Source organism: Oncorhynchus clarkii, chromosome 16 (genome assembly GCF_045791955.1).
Source record: "Oncorhynchus clarkii lewisi isolate Uvic-CL-2024 chromosome 16, UVic_Ocla_1.0, whole genome shotgun sequence".
Classification (NCBI taxonomy): Eukaryota; Metazoa; Chordata; class Actinopteri; order Salmoniformes; family Salmonidae; genus Oncorhynchus; species Oncorhynchus clarkii.
In genome coordinates, this window is record NC_092162.1 from 17,703,465 (window position 1) to 17,725,657 (window position 22,193).

Consider the following 22,193-nt stretch of genomic DNA (forward strand, 5'->3'; position numbering starts at 1 on the left):
GGCCTGAGGACCTCCCTGCCCCCAACTTTTCATGGATCTTATAAAGGTGTCTTCCGTTTCTCTCCCTGTCCCACAACTCAAGCCATTTGTTTTTAACCACTGTTCTTAAGAGCCTACTTGGCGATAACATCCACCTCCTCATTCCCCTTAACTCCCACATGAGCTGGTAACCAGAGGAACATCACCAATACCCCCATCTGCTTCACCCTACACAAGCACTAAAAAACCTCATACAATACATCCGGTCTGCTCTGAGACAGATGCATTTAGGCTGATCAGTGCTGCACAGGAGTCAGAGCAAATTACCACTGTCTGGCCTCACCTCCTCCACCCACTTTGTAGCCAATAGTATGGCCAACAACTCCATTGTGTAAACAGATAAGTTATTTGTTGCTATTTTTGTCCCTGCCACCTTAAACTCAGGAACACTAAAAGCTGCACCTATCTTTCCTGTTTTAGGGCCCTTAGATCCATTTGTGAATATATTCAAGAAAGGATAGTAATGTGTTCCTAAATGTACACTTACAACTGAATCCTCAACATCTCATTCCTCAACATCTCTCACCTTCAAGAAACCTAGATCTATGACAGAGTCCTTTAGGTGTCTTTTGGCAAACTCCAAGCGGGCTGTCATCTGCCTTTTACTGAGCAGTGGCTTCCATCTGGCCACTCTACCATAAAGGCCTGATTGGTGGAGTGCTGCAGAGATGGTTGTCATTCTGGAAGTTTCTCCCATCTCCACTGAGGAACTCTGGAGCTTTGTCAGAGGGACCATTGGGGTGGGTCTTAGTCACCTTCCTGACCAAGGCCGTCCCCCCGATTGCTCAGTTTGGCCGGCCGGCCAGCTCTAGGAAGAGTCTTGGTGGTTCCAAATTTCTACCATTTAAGAATGATGGAGGACACTGTGTTCTTGGGGACCTTTAACGCTGCAGAAATGTTTTTGGTACCCTTCCCTAAATCTGTGCCTTGACACATCCTGTCTCTGAGATCTACGGACAGTTTCTTCGACCTCACGGCTAGGTTTTTACTCTGACATGCACTGTGAACTGTGGAACCTTATATAGACAGTTGTGTGCCTTTCCAAATAATTTCCAATCAATTGAATTTACCACAGGTGGATTCCAATCAAGTTGTAGAAACATCTTAAGGATGATCAATGGAAACAAGTCTCATAGCAAAGGGTCTGAAAATTTATGTAAATAAAGTATTTATGTTTTTTATTTTAATACATTTCCAAAAATGTAATATGTTTGTGTAGATTGATGAGGGGAAAAAAATAATTAAACCAATTTTGGAATAAGGCTGTAACGTAAGAAAATGTGGGAAAAGTCAAGGGGTCTGAATACTTTACGAATGCACTGTATATGAAGCCTCCTCTCAAGATACGCAAAGGACCTTGTTATTCTTTCAATATGACCAATTTGAACATTTGTGAAAATATTGCAATTCAAGATTTTACTTTTGTGTAATGTTTATCTCATGCAAAATGCTAGATGCAATTAACAACTCAGTGAGGCCAATTTTTGTTTTTTAATTCAAGCTATTTTATTTCCCCTTAGCAATTATTTATGAAAAAGTTCAGACATGCTGGATTCATATTTCTAACTTTACAATATATATTGTGTACACAAAAATAGATAGCATACATTTTCCTCCAAATTGTCATAATGTTTTTGTTGACTTCTCTTTGCATTACTCTCCCACCAATGTCGATCATTTGTTGATATTCTTCAAAACATCACTGTGTTCGGTTGTAGTGAGGAAACAAATGTGAAAATATTATAATAAAAACAATATGACACAACCAATAATTTGGCAACAATTTACTATATTTACTACAATTTACTCTATTGAAGTAGTTCACAGAATGAACTCACATGGATCTGTCCCTTGCTGCGTATGCACAGTGCAAGCTTTTTCAGGAGATTGTTGTACAGGCGAGCCTCTGGATCTTCCTCTGGAGTGACATTAGACCTATGACAGTTTTATTTTATTATTATCGTTGCCAGTGGCTGAATTTGCTCTCCGTTTCTGCACATCTCTCCGATTCAGCTTCTGCATATCTCAAGTTCTGAACTATAGCAATTATAGTAATTTCAAAGCCAATTTGACTTACATGCTCTTTTTCTCTCTCTGGTTGAGCAGGAAGTTGACAAAATTCTTCTGCACCATGGAGTCCATGATTTTGCTCATGTCACTGGCAATGGTTGACTCTGCATATCTTCTCCCCAAACCCTGTCCATTTTCTGTGAGACTAACAAGCAGACATGAACACAAACATGCGAGAGGAATGGACATATTTGATAATGCAGGGGACTCAACATCAAAATGAAATATGATCAGACATCTCAAACGCAGGATGGGAATCTTACCTGTTCTCGTCAGACTGGGACAGGACTTCAGCACGCAGCATCCCAGCCACGCAGAGAACCACCAGTGAAAACAAAGCTACCTTCATGGTGACAAAACTAAACGAGGAGAGAAGTGAGAGGCAGAGAAAGTCAGGAAGAGAAAAAAACCTGCAATTGTGGAGAATGTCTTACACTTAACAATACAGGGGTTCCTTTATATTTCTAAATAACTGTTATATTTCTGTAAATGTATTACACATACAGTAAGCTAGACACAAGAATGCATGTATTAAGTAGAAATGTATAATTGGAACAACAGAATACTGGAAGGGTATATTTTGAAAACTATCTTACCTTGTGAATGGATATTCTTCAGTGAGAGATGCAGGCTTTTTGTGAATTGCTACAAGACATTGGTCCTTTTATACAGTTTCTCAGACGTGATTTGTGGCAACACCGGCATATCAACAGGAATAACACCTTAGTTCCACTACATTAGGGCAATAATATACACATACTTCCGATAAGCAAGCTTTCTAATAAATTAAAACTGAGTAAAATAATAGGATGTTTAAAATTGTTCCCTAGATTGGAGGTAACTACCCTTAATATGATCAGTGGAAACCTTTCTGGGCTATTAGGCTAATCTGAATGGTGCTAGATGGGAAACAATTGAGACGTGAACAGCTTAATGGTCACACTAGAAGATAAGGGAATGAAGTAAAAGGTGAATGTTTTCAATGCTGTAACCTGTTTTGGGTTACTTGTAGCTAAATTTAAATCTAAAATGGTCCTTGAGATCGGAAAACATGATTTGTCTTACATATGAACGATGGTGTAATGGTAAATATGCTAATGCTGTTACTGTTTGTTTTTTATTCATCATGGTCATTTTAGGTTGCTGAAGGAGTGACAAGGCTAAACCCACCTATCAAATGAAATTGTATTTGTCACATACTTTGTTAACAACAGGTGTAAACTAATAGTGAAATGCTTACTTCCTAACAATGCAGAAAGAAAAAAAATGTAAATAATATGCATCACAGAGAAAGCAGAAAACACCAACACATCCCCGTTGTCTCTACCTTGCCGGCCGAATGTCAACTAAGCCCTCGTATTCATCCCTAAAAGCAAAAACATGGAAATGTTTATTAGTACAGGATAAAGAGCACACAGGTGTGACATATTGGTGATGGAAGAGAATCACCTGACCAGTGGCGATTTTAGCATGTAAATCTTGGTGTGGCAAACAAAAAAAAAATGCTTTGAGACACATCCCAGCAAATCCACTACATAACACAACACAACCCTAAACAATACATGAATTGGACTATAAGGGTGACAAACGGTGCCCACTAACTGTTAGGGCCTACATAAAGCTGTCCCAACAACAAAGTCCCAACAGCAATTCCAATTCCAACACCACTTACACACCTGGCTATCAGCAGAGCCTTGTCTGGCAGAAAAACATTGTATTCAGCCTCATTTACTGCCTTTAAAAAAAAACATAGCTGATATGGTTTACTTGCTTAAACAAATGTGGTTTCTACTGAGATGTACAAATGATGGCATAAGGGGACAACAATACATAATTTCGGTTAAGACATTAATGATCGAGCTAGGATGGACATAGTCAATATACCTATTTGTTCAGCACTTTTGAAATGTACAGCGACAGAATTCAGCACTTTTGAAATGTACAGCGACAGAATTCAGAACTTAGACCGTTCTTACAGTATTACACCAAGTCAGAACCGTACGATAAATAAAGGGGGCATATTGTGGTTTAATTTTGGTAGATGTTATTTACAATAATCTTTAAGGGTGCCATTAATTGTGAAACCTTGATTTGGAGGACATTGATTTTTAATTAAATCAATAAATTATTTTGGTTGGTTCCATTGAAACATTAATAAAGTACAGTATTTGCCCTGAATGACAAGTCGCCACTGCACCTGACCCACTTGCCATGCAAGAACATGTTTGCTACAGTCACAGTATGGGTAGAGGTTTTAAAACGTACAGTTGAAGTCTGAAGATTACATACACTTAGGTTAGAGTCATTAAAACTCGTTTTTCAACCACTCCACAAATTTCTTGTTAACAAACTATAGTTTTGGAAAGTCGGTTAGGACATTTACTTTGTGCATGACACAAGTAATTTTTCCAACAATTGTTTACAGATTATTTCACTTATAATCCACTGTATCACAATTCCAGTGGGTCAGAAGTTTACATACACTAAGTTGACTGTGCCTTTAAACAGCTTGGAAAATTCCAGAAAATGATGTCATGGCTTTAGAAGCTTCTGATAGGCTAATTGACATAATTTGAGTCAATTGGAGGTGTACCTCTGGATGCATTTCAAGGCCTACCTTCAAACTCAGTGCCTCTTTGCTTGACATCATGGGAAAATCAAAATAAATAAGCCAAGACCTCAGAAAAAATGTGTAAACCTCCACAAGTCTTGTTCATCCTTGCGAGCAATTTCCAAACGCCTCACGGTACCATGCCCATCTGTACAAATAGCACGCAAGTATAAACACCACGGGACCATGCAGCCCTTATACTGCTCAGGAAGGAGACGAGTTCTGTCTCCTAGAGATTTATGTACTATGGTGCGTAAAGTGCAAATCAATCTCAGAACAACAGCAAAGGACCTTGTGAAGATGCTGGAGGAAACAGGTACAAAAGTATCTATATCCACAGTAAAACGAGTCCTTTATCGACATAACCTGAAAGGCCGCTCAGCAAGGAAGAAGCCACTGCTCCAAAACCGCCATAAAAAAGCCAGACTACGGTTTGCAACTTGCACACGAGGACAAAGAATGTACTTTTTGGAGAAATGTCCTCTGGTCTGATGAAACAAAAATGAAGCACGAGGGTGGCAGCATCATGTTGTGGGGGTGCTTTGCTGCAGGAGGGATTGGTGAACTTCACAAAATAGACCTCATCATGTGGAAGGAAAATTATGTGGATATATTGAAACAACATCTCAAGACATCAGTCAGGAAGTTAAATCTTGGTCGCAAATGGGTCTATCAAATGGACAATGACCTCAAGCATACTTCCAAAGTTGTGGCAAAATGGCTTAAGGACAACAAATTCAAGGTATTGGAGTGGCCATCACAAAGCCCTGACCTCAATCCTATAGACAATCTGTGGGCATAACTGAAAAAAGAGTGTGCGAGCAAGGAGGCCTACAAACCTGACTCATTTACACCAGCTCTGTCAGGAGGAATGGGCCAAAATTCACCCAACTTATTGTGGAAGGCTACCCGAAACATTTGACCCAAGTTAAACAATTTAAAGGTAACGCTACCTAAATACTAAATGAGCGTATGTAAACTTCTGACCAACTGGGAATGTGATGAAAGAAATAAAAGCTGAAATAAATCATTCGCTCTACTATTATCCTGACATTTCACATTTTTTAAATAAAGTGGTGATCCTAACTGACTTAAGACAGGGAATTTTTACTAGGATTAAATGTTAAGAATTGTCAAACTGAGTTTAACTGTATTTGGCTAAGGTGTACGTAAACTTCTGACTTAAACTGTACTTTCAACTGTACTGACGTTATTCGTAGAACCATAGTTACATTCGTAACTTCCGTTATGGTATGGGCAGGAAAGCGTTCCGGACAACGAACACAATTGCATTTTATCTATGGCAATTTGAACGCACAGAAATACCATGACGAGATCCTGAGGCCCATTTCTTTTAAAGGTATCTGTGACCAAGAGACACCGTACCAGTCAAAAGTTTGGACACCTACTTATTCAAGTTTTTTTTTTTTTGTGCTATTTTCTACATTGTATAATAATAGTGAAGACAAACTATGAAATGACACATGAAAAAAAGTTACATCTAAATATATTTTATATTTGAGATTCTTGAAAATAGCCACCCTTTGCCTTGATGACAGCTTTGCACACTCATGGCATTCTCTCCAACAGCATCACCTGTAATGCTTTTCCGAAAGTCTTGAAGAAGTTCCCACAAATGCAGCTTTTCCTTCACTCTGTGGTCCAACTCATCCCAAACCATCTCAATTGGGTTGAGGTCAAGTGATTGTGGAGGCCAGGTCATCTGATGCAGCACTCCATCATTCCCCTTCGTGGTCAAATAGCCCTTACACAGCCTTGAGGTGTGTTGGGTCATTGTCCTGTTGGGAAACAAATGATAGTCCCACTAAGCGCAAACCAGATGGGATGGTGTATCACTGCAGAATGCGGTGGTAACCATGCTGGTTAAGTGCGCCTTAAATTCTAAATAAATCAGTGTCACAAGCAAAGCACCCCCACACCATCTCCTCCTCCATGCTCCACTGTGGGAACCACACATGCGGAGATCATCCGTTCATCTACTCTGCGTCTCACAAAGACATTGCGGTTGGAACCAAAAATCTCAAATTTGGACTCATCAGACCAAAGGACAGATGTCCACCGGTCTAATGTCCATTGCTCATGTTTCTTGGCCCAGGCGAGTCTCTTCTTATTGGTGTCCCTTAGCTGCGGTTTCTTTGCAGCAATTCGACCATGACGGCCTGATTCACAGTTTCCTCTGAACAGTTGATGTTGACATGCGTCTGTTACTTGAACTCTGTGAAGCATTTATTTGGGCTGCAATCTGAGGAGCAGTTAACTGTAATGAATTTATCCTCTGCAGCAGAGGTAACGCTGGGTCTTCCTTTCCTGTGGCGGTCCTCATGAGAGCCAGTTTTATAGCACTTGATGAAATGTTTAAAATTGACTGACCCTCATGTCTTTAAGTAATGATGGACTTTACTTATTTGAGTTGTTCTTGCCATAATATGGACTTGGTCTTTTACCAAATAGTTCTATCTTCTGTATACCACCCCTACATTGTCACAACACAACTGATTGGCTCAAATTCCACAAATTAACTTTTAACAAGGCACACCTGTTAATTTAAAAGCATTCCAGGTGACTACCTCATTAAGAAAGAATGCCAAGAGTGTGCTACTTTTAAGAATCTCAAAATAAAATATTTTTATTTAACACTTTTTTGGAGCCCACAAAAAAGTACATGATTCCATATGTGTTGGATTGGATTTCTGCAAAAATTGGTCATCAAATTTGATCTGATCTTCATCTAAGTCACAACAATAAGACAGTGTACATGATTCCATGTGTTATTTCATAGTTAATGTGTTCACTACTATTCTACAATGTAGAAAATAGTACAAATAAAGAAAAACCCAGGAATGAGTAGGTGTCCAAACATTTGACTGGTACTGTATGCATCCCGGTCATGTGAAACCCGTAGATTAGGGACTAAAGAACTTCAATTGACTGATTTCCTCATATGAATTGTAACTCAGTAAAATCTTTGAAATTGTTGAATGTTGCATTGATATTTTTGTTCAGTATATATCAGGGGTGTCAAACTCGTTCCATGGAGGGCCAAGTGTCCACAGGTTTTTCCTTTCAATCAAGACAATCCAGGTGACAGGGATTCATAAATCAAGTACAAGGGAGGAGCTAAGACCTGCAGACACTATGCTTTTCAAACTCATGAAAGACACACCCTCACCTTATGCCCTTGGGGGAATCTCCATGGACACATTTGTCGTCGGTCCAAATGATTACCCAAGCAAGGGAAATTTGCAACTTAAGCACCTCAGCTTTAATGGCGTTAGCGAGTGTACAATCATGTTCACTTCTGTGCCTGAAAGGCCCCATAATTCAATTTGCTCTGTTTTGTCCATCCGCTAAGAAGCCAGCCAAAACTTAAACGTCAATATGGAGTCAACATACAAGTTTAAGTAAAAACGCATGTAAATAAGTTAAATTGTACTAATGCACAAACTCGTCTGGTAAATGTTCTTATTTGGTTAGCTTTTGGAAGTTGTAGAAAACATTTTCCTTCGAAAGTTCCATCTGGACAGGCTAACAGTTGGCTAATTAATTGTCTAGCTATCATACCTATATTGTAACGACCCTGGGTTTATGAGTGCTGAGTTCAACTGCCGCTCGAGCATGCTTTTGCTTTCCAGTCGATAGCGCGCTGGACATCGGGATAGAGGGTTCGAGCCCTGCCGTTTCATTACACTGGTGTCAGAAGTGGGATCGGACCTTGCGACAGTGCGTGTGCTTGGCCGGTGAACGCGTTCCTGTAAGACGTAGAAGTCGCAAGCTAGCGCGAGGACGCGCTCTTTGAAAGGAGGGAGTAGTCATTTAAGACCCACCCTACCCCCTCAGGCCTCAAATTAAGTGGACACTTCTGATGACGTATCATGACGTCAGATGAGTATACACTTACAGGGTGAGGGAGGAATTATTTTTAAATGGACCACCCTTGGCTGGAAATTCCCTCCTTCATCCCATGATTGTTTTCATCCACCTGTAACTGGTGGGCGCTTTGTGCTACAGTCAATTGTGGGCCTGTCTACTAATATTAAACCATTTAATATACACCTACTGTATGATAGCTAGCAAATATTAGCCTGCCTAGCTGGAACTTCTGAAGGAATTTTCTACCAAAAGATAACCAAACATGAACTTTTTACGAGACGTGTTTGTGCCGTCATCTTCATTCGTAGCACAATTTTACTTATTTGCATTCATTTTTACTTACAGTTGTATGTTGACTTTTCCATTGATGTTTAAGTTTTCGCTGACTTTTCTTAATGGAAGTACAATCGTCGCGAGTATCAGGCCTCGAAGTGAACATAATTGTACACTCGCAAAACCGACTACAAACGTGGGTTTACGTTGCAAACTTCCCTTGCTTGGCTAATCATTTGGACCGTCCACCAAGATGGCGACGTGGATTCCCCCAATGGTATTAAGTAGACGAGGGTGTGTCTTTTATTAAGCGTTTCCAGCTCAATGCTCCCTACTAAAGCTTTTCTGCAACTTCATTCTTCCCAAAACATAAACATTTGGCGTAATTACGCATGCGCAATAAAGTCTGCAAAATTGGAAAATTAACCAACTGACGTTCAAAAATTAAGGATAACACAAAATACCATGCTATTTGAAACTAAGAACTTATTTTCAGTAGGGTGTGTTACATAGGTCCTCTACATCCCTATCGCATGCAGCGAGTCTGTGCTGCGACCCTTTTCCAGTACGCGACACAGTGACGTCACGGACACATGCGCGCGGCTGTAAGAAAGCCATGTCAATCTGCACCCGTTCAACAGTCTAGATTTATTACTTCTAAACAAAATTGTTTTTTTGTGTGTTCTCATACTCTTACAATTGTGTTTTGATTCTTGCTTGAACAGTCGCTAAGATTATATTTGGTTATGATCTTGGCAAAATAACTATTTTGGATGCAGCAGTTGTTAGCTAGAATGCTATCGCTCATTGCTAGGCTGTAGCAAAGGCTAGCTGGAGAGCCATTTTATTGGTTGAAGTGCTGTTGTTTTTTGAAGTATAATGTGCTTAATTTCTGATGATGACCCAAACATTATATTAAGCAGGACATTTAATACGAGCCTTAAAATCCAAAAGAAGTGTGAAATGCACTCATATGCAACATGTAAATAGATGCTTTTTTTGCTGGCGTTCTATAAGAACTCCCCCCTGTTTTCCCACCAATTTGCGCTTATCGCCCTCGTGCGGCAATGTTTGCAAACACAGAAAGGGGTCTGTACTATAATGTTTTTCATCAATGCGTGCAGGACCAAAATGGAGGAAATGTCGAAGTGCTATCACTTGTTAAAGCACGAGCCACTCTAGTCAAACGATATCCCCGCGCGTCCTCGTGGCTTGCAATATAATTGGCTAACTACCAAACCTTCCTGCAGGACCATGAGGGTGTGCAAACTATATTTTTATCCGATTGGAAAATAATAGACCATACGTAGCAAGCTAGTTAGCTAGCTAAATGCTAACTAGATGCTGGGAGAGTTTTTGTTACCTTGTTTGTCCCGTACAGTTAGTAAGTTAGCTAGCTGAAATTGTGAATGTTTTTAGATGTCCAACTGGTAAAAATGAAGCTCAGCAGTCAGACGCAGTGCAGTATTTTATGCGTCAGTCAGTTGTAGTAGCTAGTGTCGAGGTTGCCAGTGATGGAGCAACATGGTGCCCAGCGTAGCTAGCTAGCACTTTTCGTCTGTTATTTAGACCCGTTAACTGTTATGTTGGTTTCAATACTGATAAACACTTCTTTCTGTTACAGGACGAAGTCTGATCCAGGCTCAATGAAACAGAAAATAGACTCCAATGACACTTGACTGCTTTGCAAGACCAGCAGTTATTCTGTCATGTTAGTTCAATAACACCTGCGTTTTATTAGCCATGACTATGAGATCAACTTTGTTTGCTAATGCAGGATTTAAGCTGGACACAGAGATACTTGACTTTGACAAATCACAAGTGGGAACTGCAAACGTCGTGAATTCCATAACCATCAAGAGAGAATCCTGTGACTTTGTCATTGATGTCCATGACGTACATGGGGCAATCCACAAGACTGGAGGGGAGCTCCTCAGCAAAACAAAGCTCCTAGACCAGAATTACATCATTCGGACCCCAGTGGCTGCTCAAAATAAAGCGGAAGGGGCACTGGTTCAAGGCGACAATTGGGGAAGCACCGGGGTGCTGTCATCTTCCGGCAGACAAATGGGGGGTGAGGGAATCCCAATTAAAGGTAAACTCATTCTGAGTGACAGTATGGATAATACAGAGTTGGTTTCAAACAATAACTCCAAGGATGCTGGTACTGATGAGAGCACCAGAGGGGTCTCCACTGGAGGAGTTGTCAACACTGCATCCATTGAGCTCAGCACAGAGGGCAAGTGGAGGAACATCAGGAAAACCCCTGCTAACCCCCACACACAGGCCACCTGCCTCCAGCAGATTCTCCTGCTTCAGCTGGACTTGATTGAACAACAGCAACAACAGCTGCAGTCCAAGGACAAGGAGATAGATGAGCTGAAAGCGGACAAGGAGACGGTATGCACGGTATCTGGAAGTGTCTAATTGTTTTTAGATGACAGTAAGTCTGTCATTTCTTTAGAACCAAATCATTTATAAAAACATGTCTGCATACACAGTTGCTGGCGCGTATTGAGCGTATGGAGCGCCGTTTGCAGCTGACGAGGAAAGACCCACGTGATAAGCGCCTATTTCAGCCGCTAGAGCCCTGGACCCCAGATAAAGAGGACCTGTGGGATCTAGAAGTGGGTGACAGCCCCCAGACTCCCACCCCTAGGTCACTCCCCTTCAGCCGAGGAGACAAAGGCCTCAAAAGGTAACATCCCAAATGCTACTCTGCATTCACTTCTCAGTCAAACTCTTTCATTCACTAATCTCTCTGCTCTGTCCAAGCAGGAAATTTTGCTTCCTGGACTCCAAAATCCAGAAGTCACGAGGGGGCAAAGGCTCCAAGTTCGCCCCCTCTAAGTCAGAGTGTGGAGCTGGCTCTCCCCATCAGAGGGAGCTGCGCAATAAAGAGACCCCGGAGAAGACAGGGTTTGGTCGGTCAGCGGTAGAGGGGGGTACTCTGCAATCGAGCAATGAGGACCCGGAGCTCACCGCTCGGATGGAGGAGCTCCCTTTCATGTCTACTACTGAGATGTACCTGTGTCGTTGGCATCAGCCTCCCCCCTCCCCCCAGCGCGAGCCATCCCCATCCCCAAAGAAAGAGGAGGTTGTGGCCAGTGAGTAGACCCACCACACAAGCCAGTTGTTCAGTTCTAAGTGTAAAGCTGTGTAGTATTGCTTCACAATGAAGAAGAATAAAGTAGAATCCAAGTAGAGTCATAATTAGGCTTATGTCCCTTACTGAAAAGTATGTGAACCCTTTGGAAATAACCAATTTATGCAGAAATCCAGGTATCAAATTTGATCTGATCTTCATCTAGGTCATAACAATAGACAAACACAGTCAGCTTAAACTAATAACAGAGAAACAATTATACGTTTTCATGTCTTTATTGAACACACTGTGTAAAAATTCAGTGTAGGGTAGAAAAGTATGTGAACCCTTGGATTTAATAACTAGTTGACTCTCCTTTGGCAACAAACTCAACCAAATGTTTTCTGCAGTTGCGGATCAGACCTGAACAACGGTCAGGTGGAATTTTTTTTGTTTCTTTACAAAACTGTTTCAGTTCAGCAATATTCTTAGGATGTCTGGTGTGAACCGCTCTCGAGGTCATGCCACAACATTTTAAATCGGGTTGAGGTCAGGACTGACTGGGCCACTCCAGAAGGCGTATTTTCTTCTGTTGAAGCCATTCTGTTGTTGATTTGCTTCTGTGTCCTGTTGCATCAACCAACTTCTGTTGAGCTTCAATTGGCGGACAGATAGCCTTGGGTGTTCCTTCCAAACAACTCAACTTTAGTTTAATCTGTCCACAGAATATTTTGCCAGAAGCGGTGTGGAACATCCAGGTGCTCTTTTGCGAACTTCAGACATGCAGCAATTGTTGTTTTTTGGACAGCAGTGGCTTCTTCCGTGGTGTCTTCCCATGAAAACCATTCTTGTTTAGTGTTTCACGTATCGTAGACTCGTCAACAGAGATGTTAGCATGTTCCAGAGTTTTCTGTAGGTCTTTAGCTGACACTCTAGGATTCTTCTTAAACTCGTTGAGCATTCTGTGCTGTGCTCTTGCAGTCATCTTTGCAGGACGGCCACTCCTATGGAGAGTAGCAAAAAAAAAATTATAGGGCAAGGCAGCTCTAACCAACATTTCCAATCTCGTCTTATTGATTGGACTCCAGGTTAGCTGACCCCTGACTCCAATTAGCTTTTGGAGAAGTCATTAGCTTAGGGGTTGACATACTTTTTTCGACCTACACTGTGAATGTTTAAATTATGTATTCAATATAGACAAGAAAAATACAATAATTTGTGTGTTATTAGTTTAAGGACACTGTCTATTGTTGTGGCTTAGATGAAGATCAGATCAAATTTGATGACCAATTTATGCAGAAATCCTGGTAATTCCAAAGGGTTCACATACTTTTTCTTGCCACTGTATACACTGTTCTGTCTTCCAGTCCCCTCTTGGAGGGAAAACATTATGGAGCCCTTGGATGAGGAAGCTGCCAGTGTCATCCCAGAGGTGAGAGAGGAGAGCACACAGGCTATACAATTACAGAATTGTATAGAGAAAGTCAAAAATAAAGTAATACCACACAATATTCACCTCGTCATTTGTCCATGCAAATGGTCCTTAACCACATCAACCATGTTTTTGTGTTATTATACCAAGATGTTGGAAGACAGTGTCTTTTTGAAGCGCCATGCAAAGCTGGAGTTGGATGAGAAGAGGAGAAAAAGGTACAAATGGGTTTTACGACTTTGAAGTTACTCTCAATGCCTCATGAACCATCTTTATCCTCACACACTAAGGCTCCTTTTGTGTTTTTGTGTAATTCAATCTTGATTTACTACATTGAGCCACCAGCGTTTTCATCCTTTCCTTGCGCTCTCATCTTCCCTCCGTAACTGTCCTGTTTTTTGTAGATGGGACATTCAGCGTATCCGCGAGCAGCGCATGTTTCAGCGTCTGCAGCAGCGCATGAACAAGAAGAAGGGGATCCAGGAAAGTGAGCCAGAGGTCTCGTCGTTTTACCCGGACACTGAAGATGGTATGACTGGCCACTTCATCTGCTGTGTAAACATGTTGTCTTTTTCTCAGAACCATGAAGTTGCATCACCTTTAATACTGTTAATTTAGTTGCAAAAGTTTTTCGAGCAATGTTTTAATTGCGCGCAGACACTCTTGATTCCTTTTCTTTCCCTTCTCTAGTCGAGTCCATAATCATCACCCCTTTCCTGCCTGTGGTGGCCTTTGGCCGGCCATTGCCGAAGCTCACTCAACAGTAAGTCTTTGTATTTATGATTTCCACCACCAGTAGTTCTCTCTCTCCCTTTCTCTCTCGCTCTTTCTCTCTCTCTGCAACACTTGTTTCAGTTCAACATGCCGGAATCATCTTATCATGGCACCCTTTTCCAAGCACCTGGTCCAAACACACACAGATGCATAGATGTATTTTTCATGCAAAGGATATAGGTTGTGATGTACCATTCATATGCAGAGATGTTATTTGTTTGTCTTTTTTTGTGTTTTTTTTGTCAGGTTTTGACATTTTCCTATAGGTTCACTTTTCTGTTCGGCTTTTCGCTGGACATTTCTTTGTACAGTGAGTTAGGGGATAAGTTAGGAATGTGAATCATTACGCCCACTAGCTTGAGTTCATCCATTACTATGCATAATTTATTTTTCAAGATGGTACCATGGTGCAGGTGGCGGGGCAGGGCGAGTTTCACAGAAAGACCTTTCATCAAAATGCAAGTATTTATTCTTCCCCATAAGTATGTCTTTTAAGTTAAGTAAACTGAACATTTGTCACCCAAAACACTCGTCTCAAAGTCAATCATTTTCTTGCCTATTCTGTCCTCTGTTCTTAAAGAAGATGTTTTACAAAAACAGGTTAATATGAATGCACACTGGTGTAAATTCAAAAAGGGTCTCATGAATGATTTACTAATGCCATTTTGAAGACATGGTGAGGGCCTTAACATAGAATCTGAAGGGGTAAATATTGACACTGGATATGTAAATACCAGTAGTTTTGCTAATCCTTTTAAAGAAAATTCACAAAGACAAAAAAAACAATAATGCACTTTCCTAGATAAGAAATGTTATACATTTGTCCATTCCAACAGTCATCAATATTATTATTAACATGTCTGCATGCTGAAAACAATTTATACATGATGTGCCAATTGAATGATAACCCAATGTGAAATGCTTTTCAAGTTACAGGGGTCCTATTTTCCCGGTGACCTTCCCCTTTCCCTGATTTCTCCAGGCAACTTTTCAATTGCTGAAATGTGTCTTCCTCTGTAGGAACTTTGACCTGCCTTGGCTTGACGTGCGAAGCCGCTGCCGCATTGAGGTGCCCAAGAAACACACACCACACCGGACCTGTCGGAAGTGAGGTGGTATTCCTTCCTTTCCCAGATGTGAAAAGTTTCATTTTGTGGGTTTAGGCCGTCAGTGGTGTAGCAGGCACCTCTCAGTAGTCTGTGGAAAAGTAAACCACTGTCTTCCCGTGTGGTTACTTGCCAGCTGGCCTGGAGACAGAGCTGCTGGAGATAAAGAAAATGGCTACCAAATTGGTTAGCTATGGTAAATTTGGTGCCCAATCTACTCAAAAGAAATGAAAAGCTGCCCCCCCCCCCCTTAGATAACAGACCCCCTACTAACAACGTTGTGATTATAAGGTAAAACACAACTGTTACTTAATGTCTGTAGTAAGTAACTATTTAGTAATAAGCATGTTCTGTGAAGCAAACCTGGGGAGCACAAACATTTCCCAAATGTTTTGGAATTTGGTGTAATGTAATACTTAATTACTGCATCATCACTAAAATGTGTAACTTTTGATTATTACTACATTGTTACATAGTTGTCAACCTGACTTAACTTGGGGACTGTGATCTAAAGGGTAAGAGAAGTGATATTTTCCGATTTGACTGAATGTCAGTGCTTGAATTGTACGATATGCACATTGCTACAACTAACCCTGTATGCTGGAAGCTCCATTGGCATTTACATGCTCTGTGTTTTGCTTAGATTGAAACTGAACTATTTTCCCTGTCTGTGTATTAACTGTAATAATATTTCCTTGTGTGGACACCGCTTCAAGCAAAAGGTTTTATTATTGTGCACTAAAGTGTGGATATATGTTTGATCCTCACTCTGCATGTATGTTTAATCACAAATGCAGTAAATATGAGAAATGTCCTCTTCTGATGCTAAAATGATTGTCCATACTTTGCATCATGAAGAGAAGTTGGTTGTTTAAATGAGTACTTCTTGGCAGAAAAAAATGTCAAATTAATTTGAGAACCATGGGTCTTCTACAGTATGCTTATCATGCGAGTCTGCATGGTCTTTTTTGAGGTGACAACTCTTTCCAGGCGATATCAACTATCAGCATGGTAGATCTGTAAATGAAACATTTCCGCTGAGTACAATTCCGAGAAGAGTAATATCTGATTTAATTTCGAAAGCATGACTCTGGCTGCATTATTCATAAAAGCACTGCTTTGTTTAGACAACTGCCTTGTTTCTAGAACATTCTCTGTGAGGAATTTGCTCGTGTTTTTCATTTTAGGATGTTTTTTCCCCCATGACATCACAAATTGCAGTAGACAACTGAGATGGATATCAGTTTGGAAAACATGGGTTGGCATTAGAGTAGCCTAATCAGCTAGAGTGCTCAAACTTAATGCTGGGTATTTTCCTTCTCTTAAATGCTAGCTATATCTAACGATATTGGCATCGAGCACCTGGCGATGTTAAGCTTGTGTTCTGTCATGTGTTATCGCGTCAACATTTTTACTTTTGGCTCGATGGCTTCCTGGCTCTCCGACGCTACAGACCACACAATACAGGCTGGTTTTGAAATAATGCGAAATTGTTCTTCTGTACATAGCTTTCAGGAACAAATGTTGTAAATATGAAATACATGGCTTATTTTTGTATTATTTAAATATTTGTGTTGAGTACATTCAATATTGTTCTATGATAATTGATTGTATGTTGACAAAATAATTTACAAAAGTTTGTTTTGGAATAAAAATAAAAATTGAGTTTAGTCTTCAATTATTTTTCGTAGATTGACGAGTTCTGAAATTGATAATGGTAGGCCATATCCATGAGGAGAGAACTCAGGTTTCCCCAATAGTATAATTTTATTTATCCGTTTTACCAGGTAAATTGACTGAGAACACGTTCTCATTTGCAGCAACGACCTGGGGAATAGTTACAGGGGAGAGGAGGATTAATGAGCCAATTGTAAACTGGGGATTATTAGGTGACCGTGATGGTTTGAGGGCCAGATTGGGAATTTAGCCAGGACACCGGGGTTAACACCCCTACTCTTACGTTAAGTGCCATGGGATCTTTAATGACCGCAGAGTCAGGACACCCGTTTAACGTCCCATCTGAAAGACGGCACCCTACACAGGGCAATCACTGCCCTGGGGGATTTGGGATATTTTTTTATTAGACCAGAGGAGAGTGCCTCATACTGGCCCTCCAACACCACTTCTAGCAGCATCTGGTCTCCCATCCAGGAACAACCCTGTTTAGCTTCAGAAGCAAGCCAGCAGTGGTATGCAGGGTGGGATGCTGCTGGCATAATTGAGTTTGAACATAATGGGCATGTAAGCGTAAACGTTACACACCATGAAACAAGGCAGCAGCTATGTGAATCTAGTGGTTAAAAAGCCTCTACGCAAGGTTAAACCGTGGGAGTTTAGTGTATTACCACGACATAAATTAGATTGATATTGTTAGCCAAATGTAGTCATGGGGGTTAGGGAACCTAAATTAGCACATTTTTCGCTATTGAAGATAGCGTTACCCCTTACTGTCAAATGTAAAAAAAAATGTTTATTGAATAAAGGCAAAATAGGAATTTCTTATACAAACCACCACACCTTCCATCACCCTTTCGATAAATATTACATTGATTATCATGACAACTCAATGACAACAGTCCTAGGATAAAAAAGGCTATTTCAGTTTTACCAGGCACCATCAAGTGAGTGCCCCCTTTTTGGACATTTGACATGGAGAAACATTTGCCAAACAGTAGACATATTTTACCCCACTTAAGTATTTTTGTTGAAACCATTTAACTCACAAAGGACGTTACGATAATGGTATTGTTGAAACCTCTGAATCCTTATGTTATTCAAAGTCACCAAGTAAATAAAAAGCAAGCAAGTAACAAACAGTAAAACTCTTACTAAATCATGTTAATGTTATCTGGCAATGTATACTGTATGCCTGCACACCACTAAAAGTTGACATTATGTACAAATGTAATGATACTTGTACATCAAATATACAAAATGTTTACTTTAATAGAATAGTCTAATGATTTTAAAGTGAATATAGTGTTCAATTTACCCAAGGAGTGTAATGCATGCCTCTGGGTGTATTTAAACACCATTAAAATATACCCCCTAAAGAGAATGCTTCATATTTTTAAGAGAACAATTGTATGGATAATGATTCTGATCCGTCATTGATTAAAGATAACATACTGCAAGCAAAAAAATAATACCTGCAACAAAAAAGCTTATATACCATAACAGAGTTCTCACTGAAACCCTCCAGTGTTCCTCCACTTCTGTTACCCAAATAAATCTATGTACAGAGATTTGAGTTGCTGAGTACATGTGTATCTGTATCAAACGCCAGGCTGCCAAAGTGCTGTTGCGTGCCAGTTTTTCCACACTCAGTCTCTCCTGAGGTTATTCAGTCTCTCCTCAAGGTCAGCATCTGCATCTGCCAGGGCTGGCTGGGGTTCAGCTTTCTTCCCACCTGCTACGGAGAGGCTACCACCCGTGGATGGCAGATCTAAATGAACAGGAAGGAAATCAAATCAATCAGTATTCATAGGAATCTTGATGAAGAGACAACCAGCTTTATCACTACTACAAGATTTTTCTGAAAGCAGTTGTAAATTTGACTAACAGCAAGCGCAATAACTTGACTGTGTTCCTTACTTGAGAGTTCGTCAGAGAGATTGAGACCCAGCTCGTCCAACACTTGGGACACAACAGCATCACTAAATAAAACAGTGAGAGAGTTAGTGTTTCTATAGATTTACCAGCTAACATAAGTATGCCAAAAAATATGACATTCACAAATAACGATGTGATCAAATTGGGGTAGTACTGGCTTTGGTTTGAGATTTAAATGATTTGGCCGGAGATTTGCGTCATGAACCCCCTACCTCTCTTCTTCATCATCCTCATCACCCATGGCATCGTCTATGGCATCATTCATCATCTCCTCCTTCATGTCCATGATCTCACTCTGTCGTTCAAACTCCATCATGATCTTCTGAATCTGTGGCAACTTCATCTGTGTAGGGGAAGTGAACATATGATGTAAGCCAATAGAATGTATTGGCACAATTCACTGGTAACAAGAATGACTACAGACATTTTGGGTTATTAATAGTGTTTTACAGTTCTACTGGCAAGTTATCTTAAACAGAATTGGATTGTGTTCAACAGGAATCAATTAAATGATACAATGAAACGATCACCTGTCTGTTCATGGTAGCCATTGCTTTGGTGACACCTTTCATTGCTTGTGCCATGCTGTTGTTTGACTTTAGAGTCTGGATCTTCAGGCTGACTGCTTGGATATTTGCCTTCATCATAATGAATTTCTTCACATAGTGCCTTGTACGAACCAAGTCCTTCGCCATGATCTTCACAGCATCCTGTAATGGTAACAGAGGAGTGAGAATATATATTTTTTTTTTAAAGCATCAAGACTTTTCCCCTTTACAGCATCTTATCTTTGCCCTCCTTATTCTCTCACCATCTGTCCCTGTTTGGCCATTTTCTTAATGTCAGCTATGATTTTCTTCTCCTGCTGCTCCAGTCTTTGTCGCTCTCTGTCCAGATCTCTCATGGCCCGAGTCAGTGCCCTCTGGTTTTGCCTCAACATCTCCTCCGGGGTCTTCCTCTTCCCAAACAAGAACTCCATCTAAGAAACAAAAACAGGAAATACAAACAATCCAAATCGAACTATCTCGTCAGTCATTATTACTTACAATGTGCCAGTTTTTTCCCTGAAGAGGCACACATTTTAGATATGTTTTATGCATACGTTTTGTTTGCACCTAAACAACTTCTTGTTTATAGCTAATGTAGATTATATACATTTACTGTAGCTAGATAGCTGGACCCTGATTTAACTGCTTTTTAACATTCAAGATTAAAGGACAATTCCGCCACTTTTCAACCTCATATTCATCATCTCTAGCACCATGCCAGTGTCGACATATGTGTAAATGGGCGGCAGGTAACCGAAAGGTTGCTGGATCGAATCCCCGAGTTGACAAAGTAAAAATCTGTCGTTCTGCACCTAAGCAAGGCAGTTAACCCACTGTTCCCTGGTAGGCCGTCACTGTAAATAAATTGGTCTTAACTGACTTGCCTAGTTAACCTTTAATTAAATTAAACAGATTTTAAAAAGGCCCATTTTTATGATCTGTGGTTAAAAAAATAAGGCCTTAAATGCTTCTCTGTGACATGGTAGAATTAAGTGCTTTCAAGACAACTGGGAACTCAAAAAATATATACAAAAATATTAAGCAGGTCAAATCATGACGTCGGTGATTTTCAGGTCGTTAAGTGAAAGCTCTAATAAGATGCCCAAGTTTCCAACTTGGATGACCGTTCAAAACTATTTTTTCCCAGTAGGAGTTAGTTTTTTCCCTTGAGTTTCCACTTCTCTTGAACGCACTGAAGTCGGAGATTTCCGAGTTGTTTGAACGGGACATCTTTCAAGAGCTCCAACTTTCCGACCTGAAGATCGCTGTGGTCATGATTTTACCTAGTCCCCCCCCCCCCCCCCCCCCCGAGTTCCCAGTTGTCTTGAAAGCACCATTAAAGTTAATTGACAAAACCTGCAACGAGTTTCTAGCCATTGGGAGGATATTTTCTTGCTCCAAATGTCACCACGAATCTCATTTGGTGCTTTTAAAGCTGCGTTCAAAACAACTGGGAACTCGGGAAAAAACGAGCTCCGATTGGGAAAATCTATTTGAACGGTTATCCAACTCGGGCCTCTTTCTAGAGCTCCGACTTTCCGACCTGAAGAACACTGACGTCATGAGTTGACCTCATATCCGAGTTACCAGTTGTTTTGAACAGGGCAATAGTCTTTGAAAATAATGTTGTAACTTTCAATGTCAACTGGTAGAACTTTATTTTTCCCAAGAGAAATGCGCCGTTTTCACATATGTAGACATTGTTATTCTACAGTAGATAATGAAAATGAGGTTAAAGTTGTGAAATTGCTCTTTAAGGTTATTGATCGGAGTATAATCATTTAACTGGCATATAAATGGACTGATTACGTTACTCTGGTGAGTAGACGTTTAAACCAGAGTACTGTCTTTGTTTAAACTATAATGCTTGTTTCCTTGCTAGTTTAGTAGCTAGCAATCTAGCTAACATTAGCTGCTAGAAGCTAAGAAGTTGAGTCATAGTAACAAATTAAATGTGTTGGTCACATGCTTAGTTATTCAATGTTAGCTTACCGTGTATGAGGTCTTTCGTGTGGCTGTTTATGTCACGATAATGACAATTGCAAATTAAAATACTGTTTGAGAGGTCTTCAAAGGTTTTAATTCGGGAATAGTCTACCTATTTGTTTTCTTTCACATACTTCCGCATAAAGATATATCCACTTCTAGCCCAGCAGGATGTGACGTAATAAAGATTTTTGAGTCATAAATGCTACTGGTTCGTTTGTTTTGAAGGGAGACTTTTACCGTTTCTGTCCCGGTTAGGCAGTGTCCACTTAAGTCGTTAAATTACTAATATTCACTGCTGGGTAGTAAGTATAACACCAAATAAACACACTTGGTTGAGACAGTCAATAAACAGACTGGCAGTATTACCTATTTATTGATATGTTTATTAATAATTTCGTGGCACGGTGTCTTGCAAATCGAGCGTACCAAAAAGTCATGGCGTTCATGTTCTTCGTGCGATAATCACAGACACAGACCAGTGACTTTATTATATAACCATTTAGAGTGAACTCAATAGGTGGTAAATTAACGACTTAACGTTAAATCCATAAAGTGTAACGTTTGAAATGCATTTGGTTTAACAAATCTGATAAAACAGACCCTGACATGTTCAGACCAACTATGTCCACTTGGTGGCAGCAAGGTACTTGCAGTGGTATCAATTTCCCAACTACCCAGATTGAAGAAGAGGACTCGCTGAAGCACACAATGCACTTCTGACAAGGGTAGTATCGCCTAAATCTTCATATCCTATTTGTTTAAA

The 22,193-nt window shown here is 40.3% G+C and overlaps 3 protein-coding genes across 7 annotated transcripts; 1 reads left to right on the forward strand and 2 right to left on the reverse strand.

The window, feature by feature from the left end:
• Positions 1-1,520: 1,520 nt before the first annotated feature.
• On the reverse strand, positions 1,521-3,345 carry LOC139368076 (gastric inhibitory polypeptide). Its single transcript, XM_071106622.1, has 5 exons — positions 2,706-3,345; positions 2,373-2,468; positions 2,117-2,254; positions 1,878-1,974; positions 1,521-1,741 (listed from the first exon to the last, which is right to left on the reverse strand). Exons 2-5 carry the CDS (start codon positions 2,456-2,458, stop codon positions 1,739-1,741), a joined length of 324 nt encoding a protein of 107 aa, XP_070962723.1. The 5' UTR covers positions 2,459-2,468; positions 2,706-3,345; the 3' UTR covers positions 1,521-1,738.
• Positions 3,346-9,455: 6,110 nt separating this feature from the next.
• Positions 9,456-16,946, forward strand: LOC139368078 (MSL complex subunit 1b). Of its 5 annotated transcripts, XM_071106632.1 has the most exons (10): positions 9,459-10,144; positions 10,509-11,284; positions 11,386-11,582; positions 11,663-11,991; positions 13,337-13,401; positions 13,552-13,619; positions 13,806-13,930; positions 14,092-14,164; positions 14,572-14,633; positions 15,196-16,946. In XM_071106632.1, coding segments are annotated over exons 2-10 (1,578 nt in total). In that variant the 5' UTR covers positions 9,459-10,144; positions 10,509-10,627; the 3' UTR covers positions 15,198-16,946. The 5 variants fall into 5 exon arrangements, with proteins under 5 accessions (XP_070962732.1, XP_070962733.1, XP_070962730.1 ...); XM_071106631.1 differs by lacking the exon at positions 14,572-14,633 and having other exon boundaries at positions 9,456-10,144; XM_071106629.1 differs by lacking the exon at positions 15,196-16,946 and having other exon boundaries at positions 9,471-10,144; positions 14,572-14,785.
• Positions 16,900-22,117, reverse strand: LOC139368079 (charged multivesicular body protein 2a-like). Its single transcript, XM_071106634.1, has 6 exons — positions 21,434-22,117; positions 19,705-19,872; positions 19,424-19,603; positions 19,106-19,236; positions 18,876-18,937; positions 16,900-18,726 (listed from the first exon to the last, which is right to left on the reverse strand). The coding sequence occupies exons 2-6, from the start codon at positions 19,870-19,872 to the stop codon at positions 18,605-18,607; spliced, it is 663 nt and encodes a 220-aa protein (XP_070962735.1). The 5' UTR covers positions 21,434-22,117; the 3' UTR covers positions 16,900-18,604.
• Positions 22,118-22,193: the final 76 nt, after the last annotated feature.

Bases quoted from the DNA above. Each gene is read 5' to 3' on its own strand.
- LOC139368076 (XM_071106622.1), bottom strand. From the start codon at position 2,458: ATGAAGGTAGCTTTGTTTTCACTGGTGGTTCTCTGCGTGGCTGGGATG. The intron at 2,255-2,372 runs GTAAGATTCCCA...TCTGCTTGTTAG, and splicing joins TCCCAGTCTGACGAGAACAG to TCTCACAGAAAATGGACAGG. The intron at 1,975-2,116 runs GTAAGTCAAATT...AAACTGTCATAG, and splicing joins CAGAGAGAGAAAAAGAGCAT to GTCTAATGTCACTCCAGAGG.
- LOC139368078 (XM_071106629.1), top strand. From the start codon at position 10,628: ATGACTATGAGATCAACTTTGTTTGCTAATGCAGGATTTAAGCTGGAC. The intron at 11,583-11,662 runs GTAACATCCCAA...CTGTCCAAGCAG, and splicing joins GGAGACAAAGGCCTCAAAAG to GAAATTTTGCTTCCTGGACT. The intron at 13,931-14,091 runs GTATGACTGGCC...TCCCTTCTCTAG, and splicing joins TTACCCGGACACTGAAGATG to TCGAGTCCATAATCATCACC.
- LOC139368079 (XM_071106634.1), bottom strand. From the start codon at position 19,872: ATGGAGTTCTTGTTTGGGAAGAGGAAGACCCCGGAGGAGATGTTGAGG. The intron at 19,604-19,704 runs GTGAGAGAATAA...TTACCATTACAG, and splicing joins TGGCCAAACAGGGACAGATG to GATGCTGTGAAGATCATGGC. The intron at 18,938-19,105 runs GTAGGGGGTTCA...TGTTTTATTTAG, and splicing joins GAGGATGATGAAGAAGAGAG to TGATGCTGTTGTGTCCCAAG.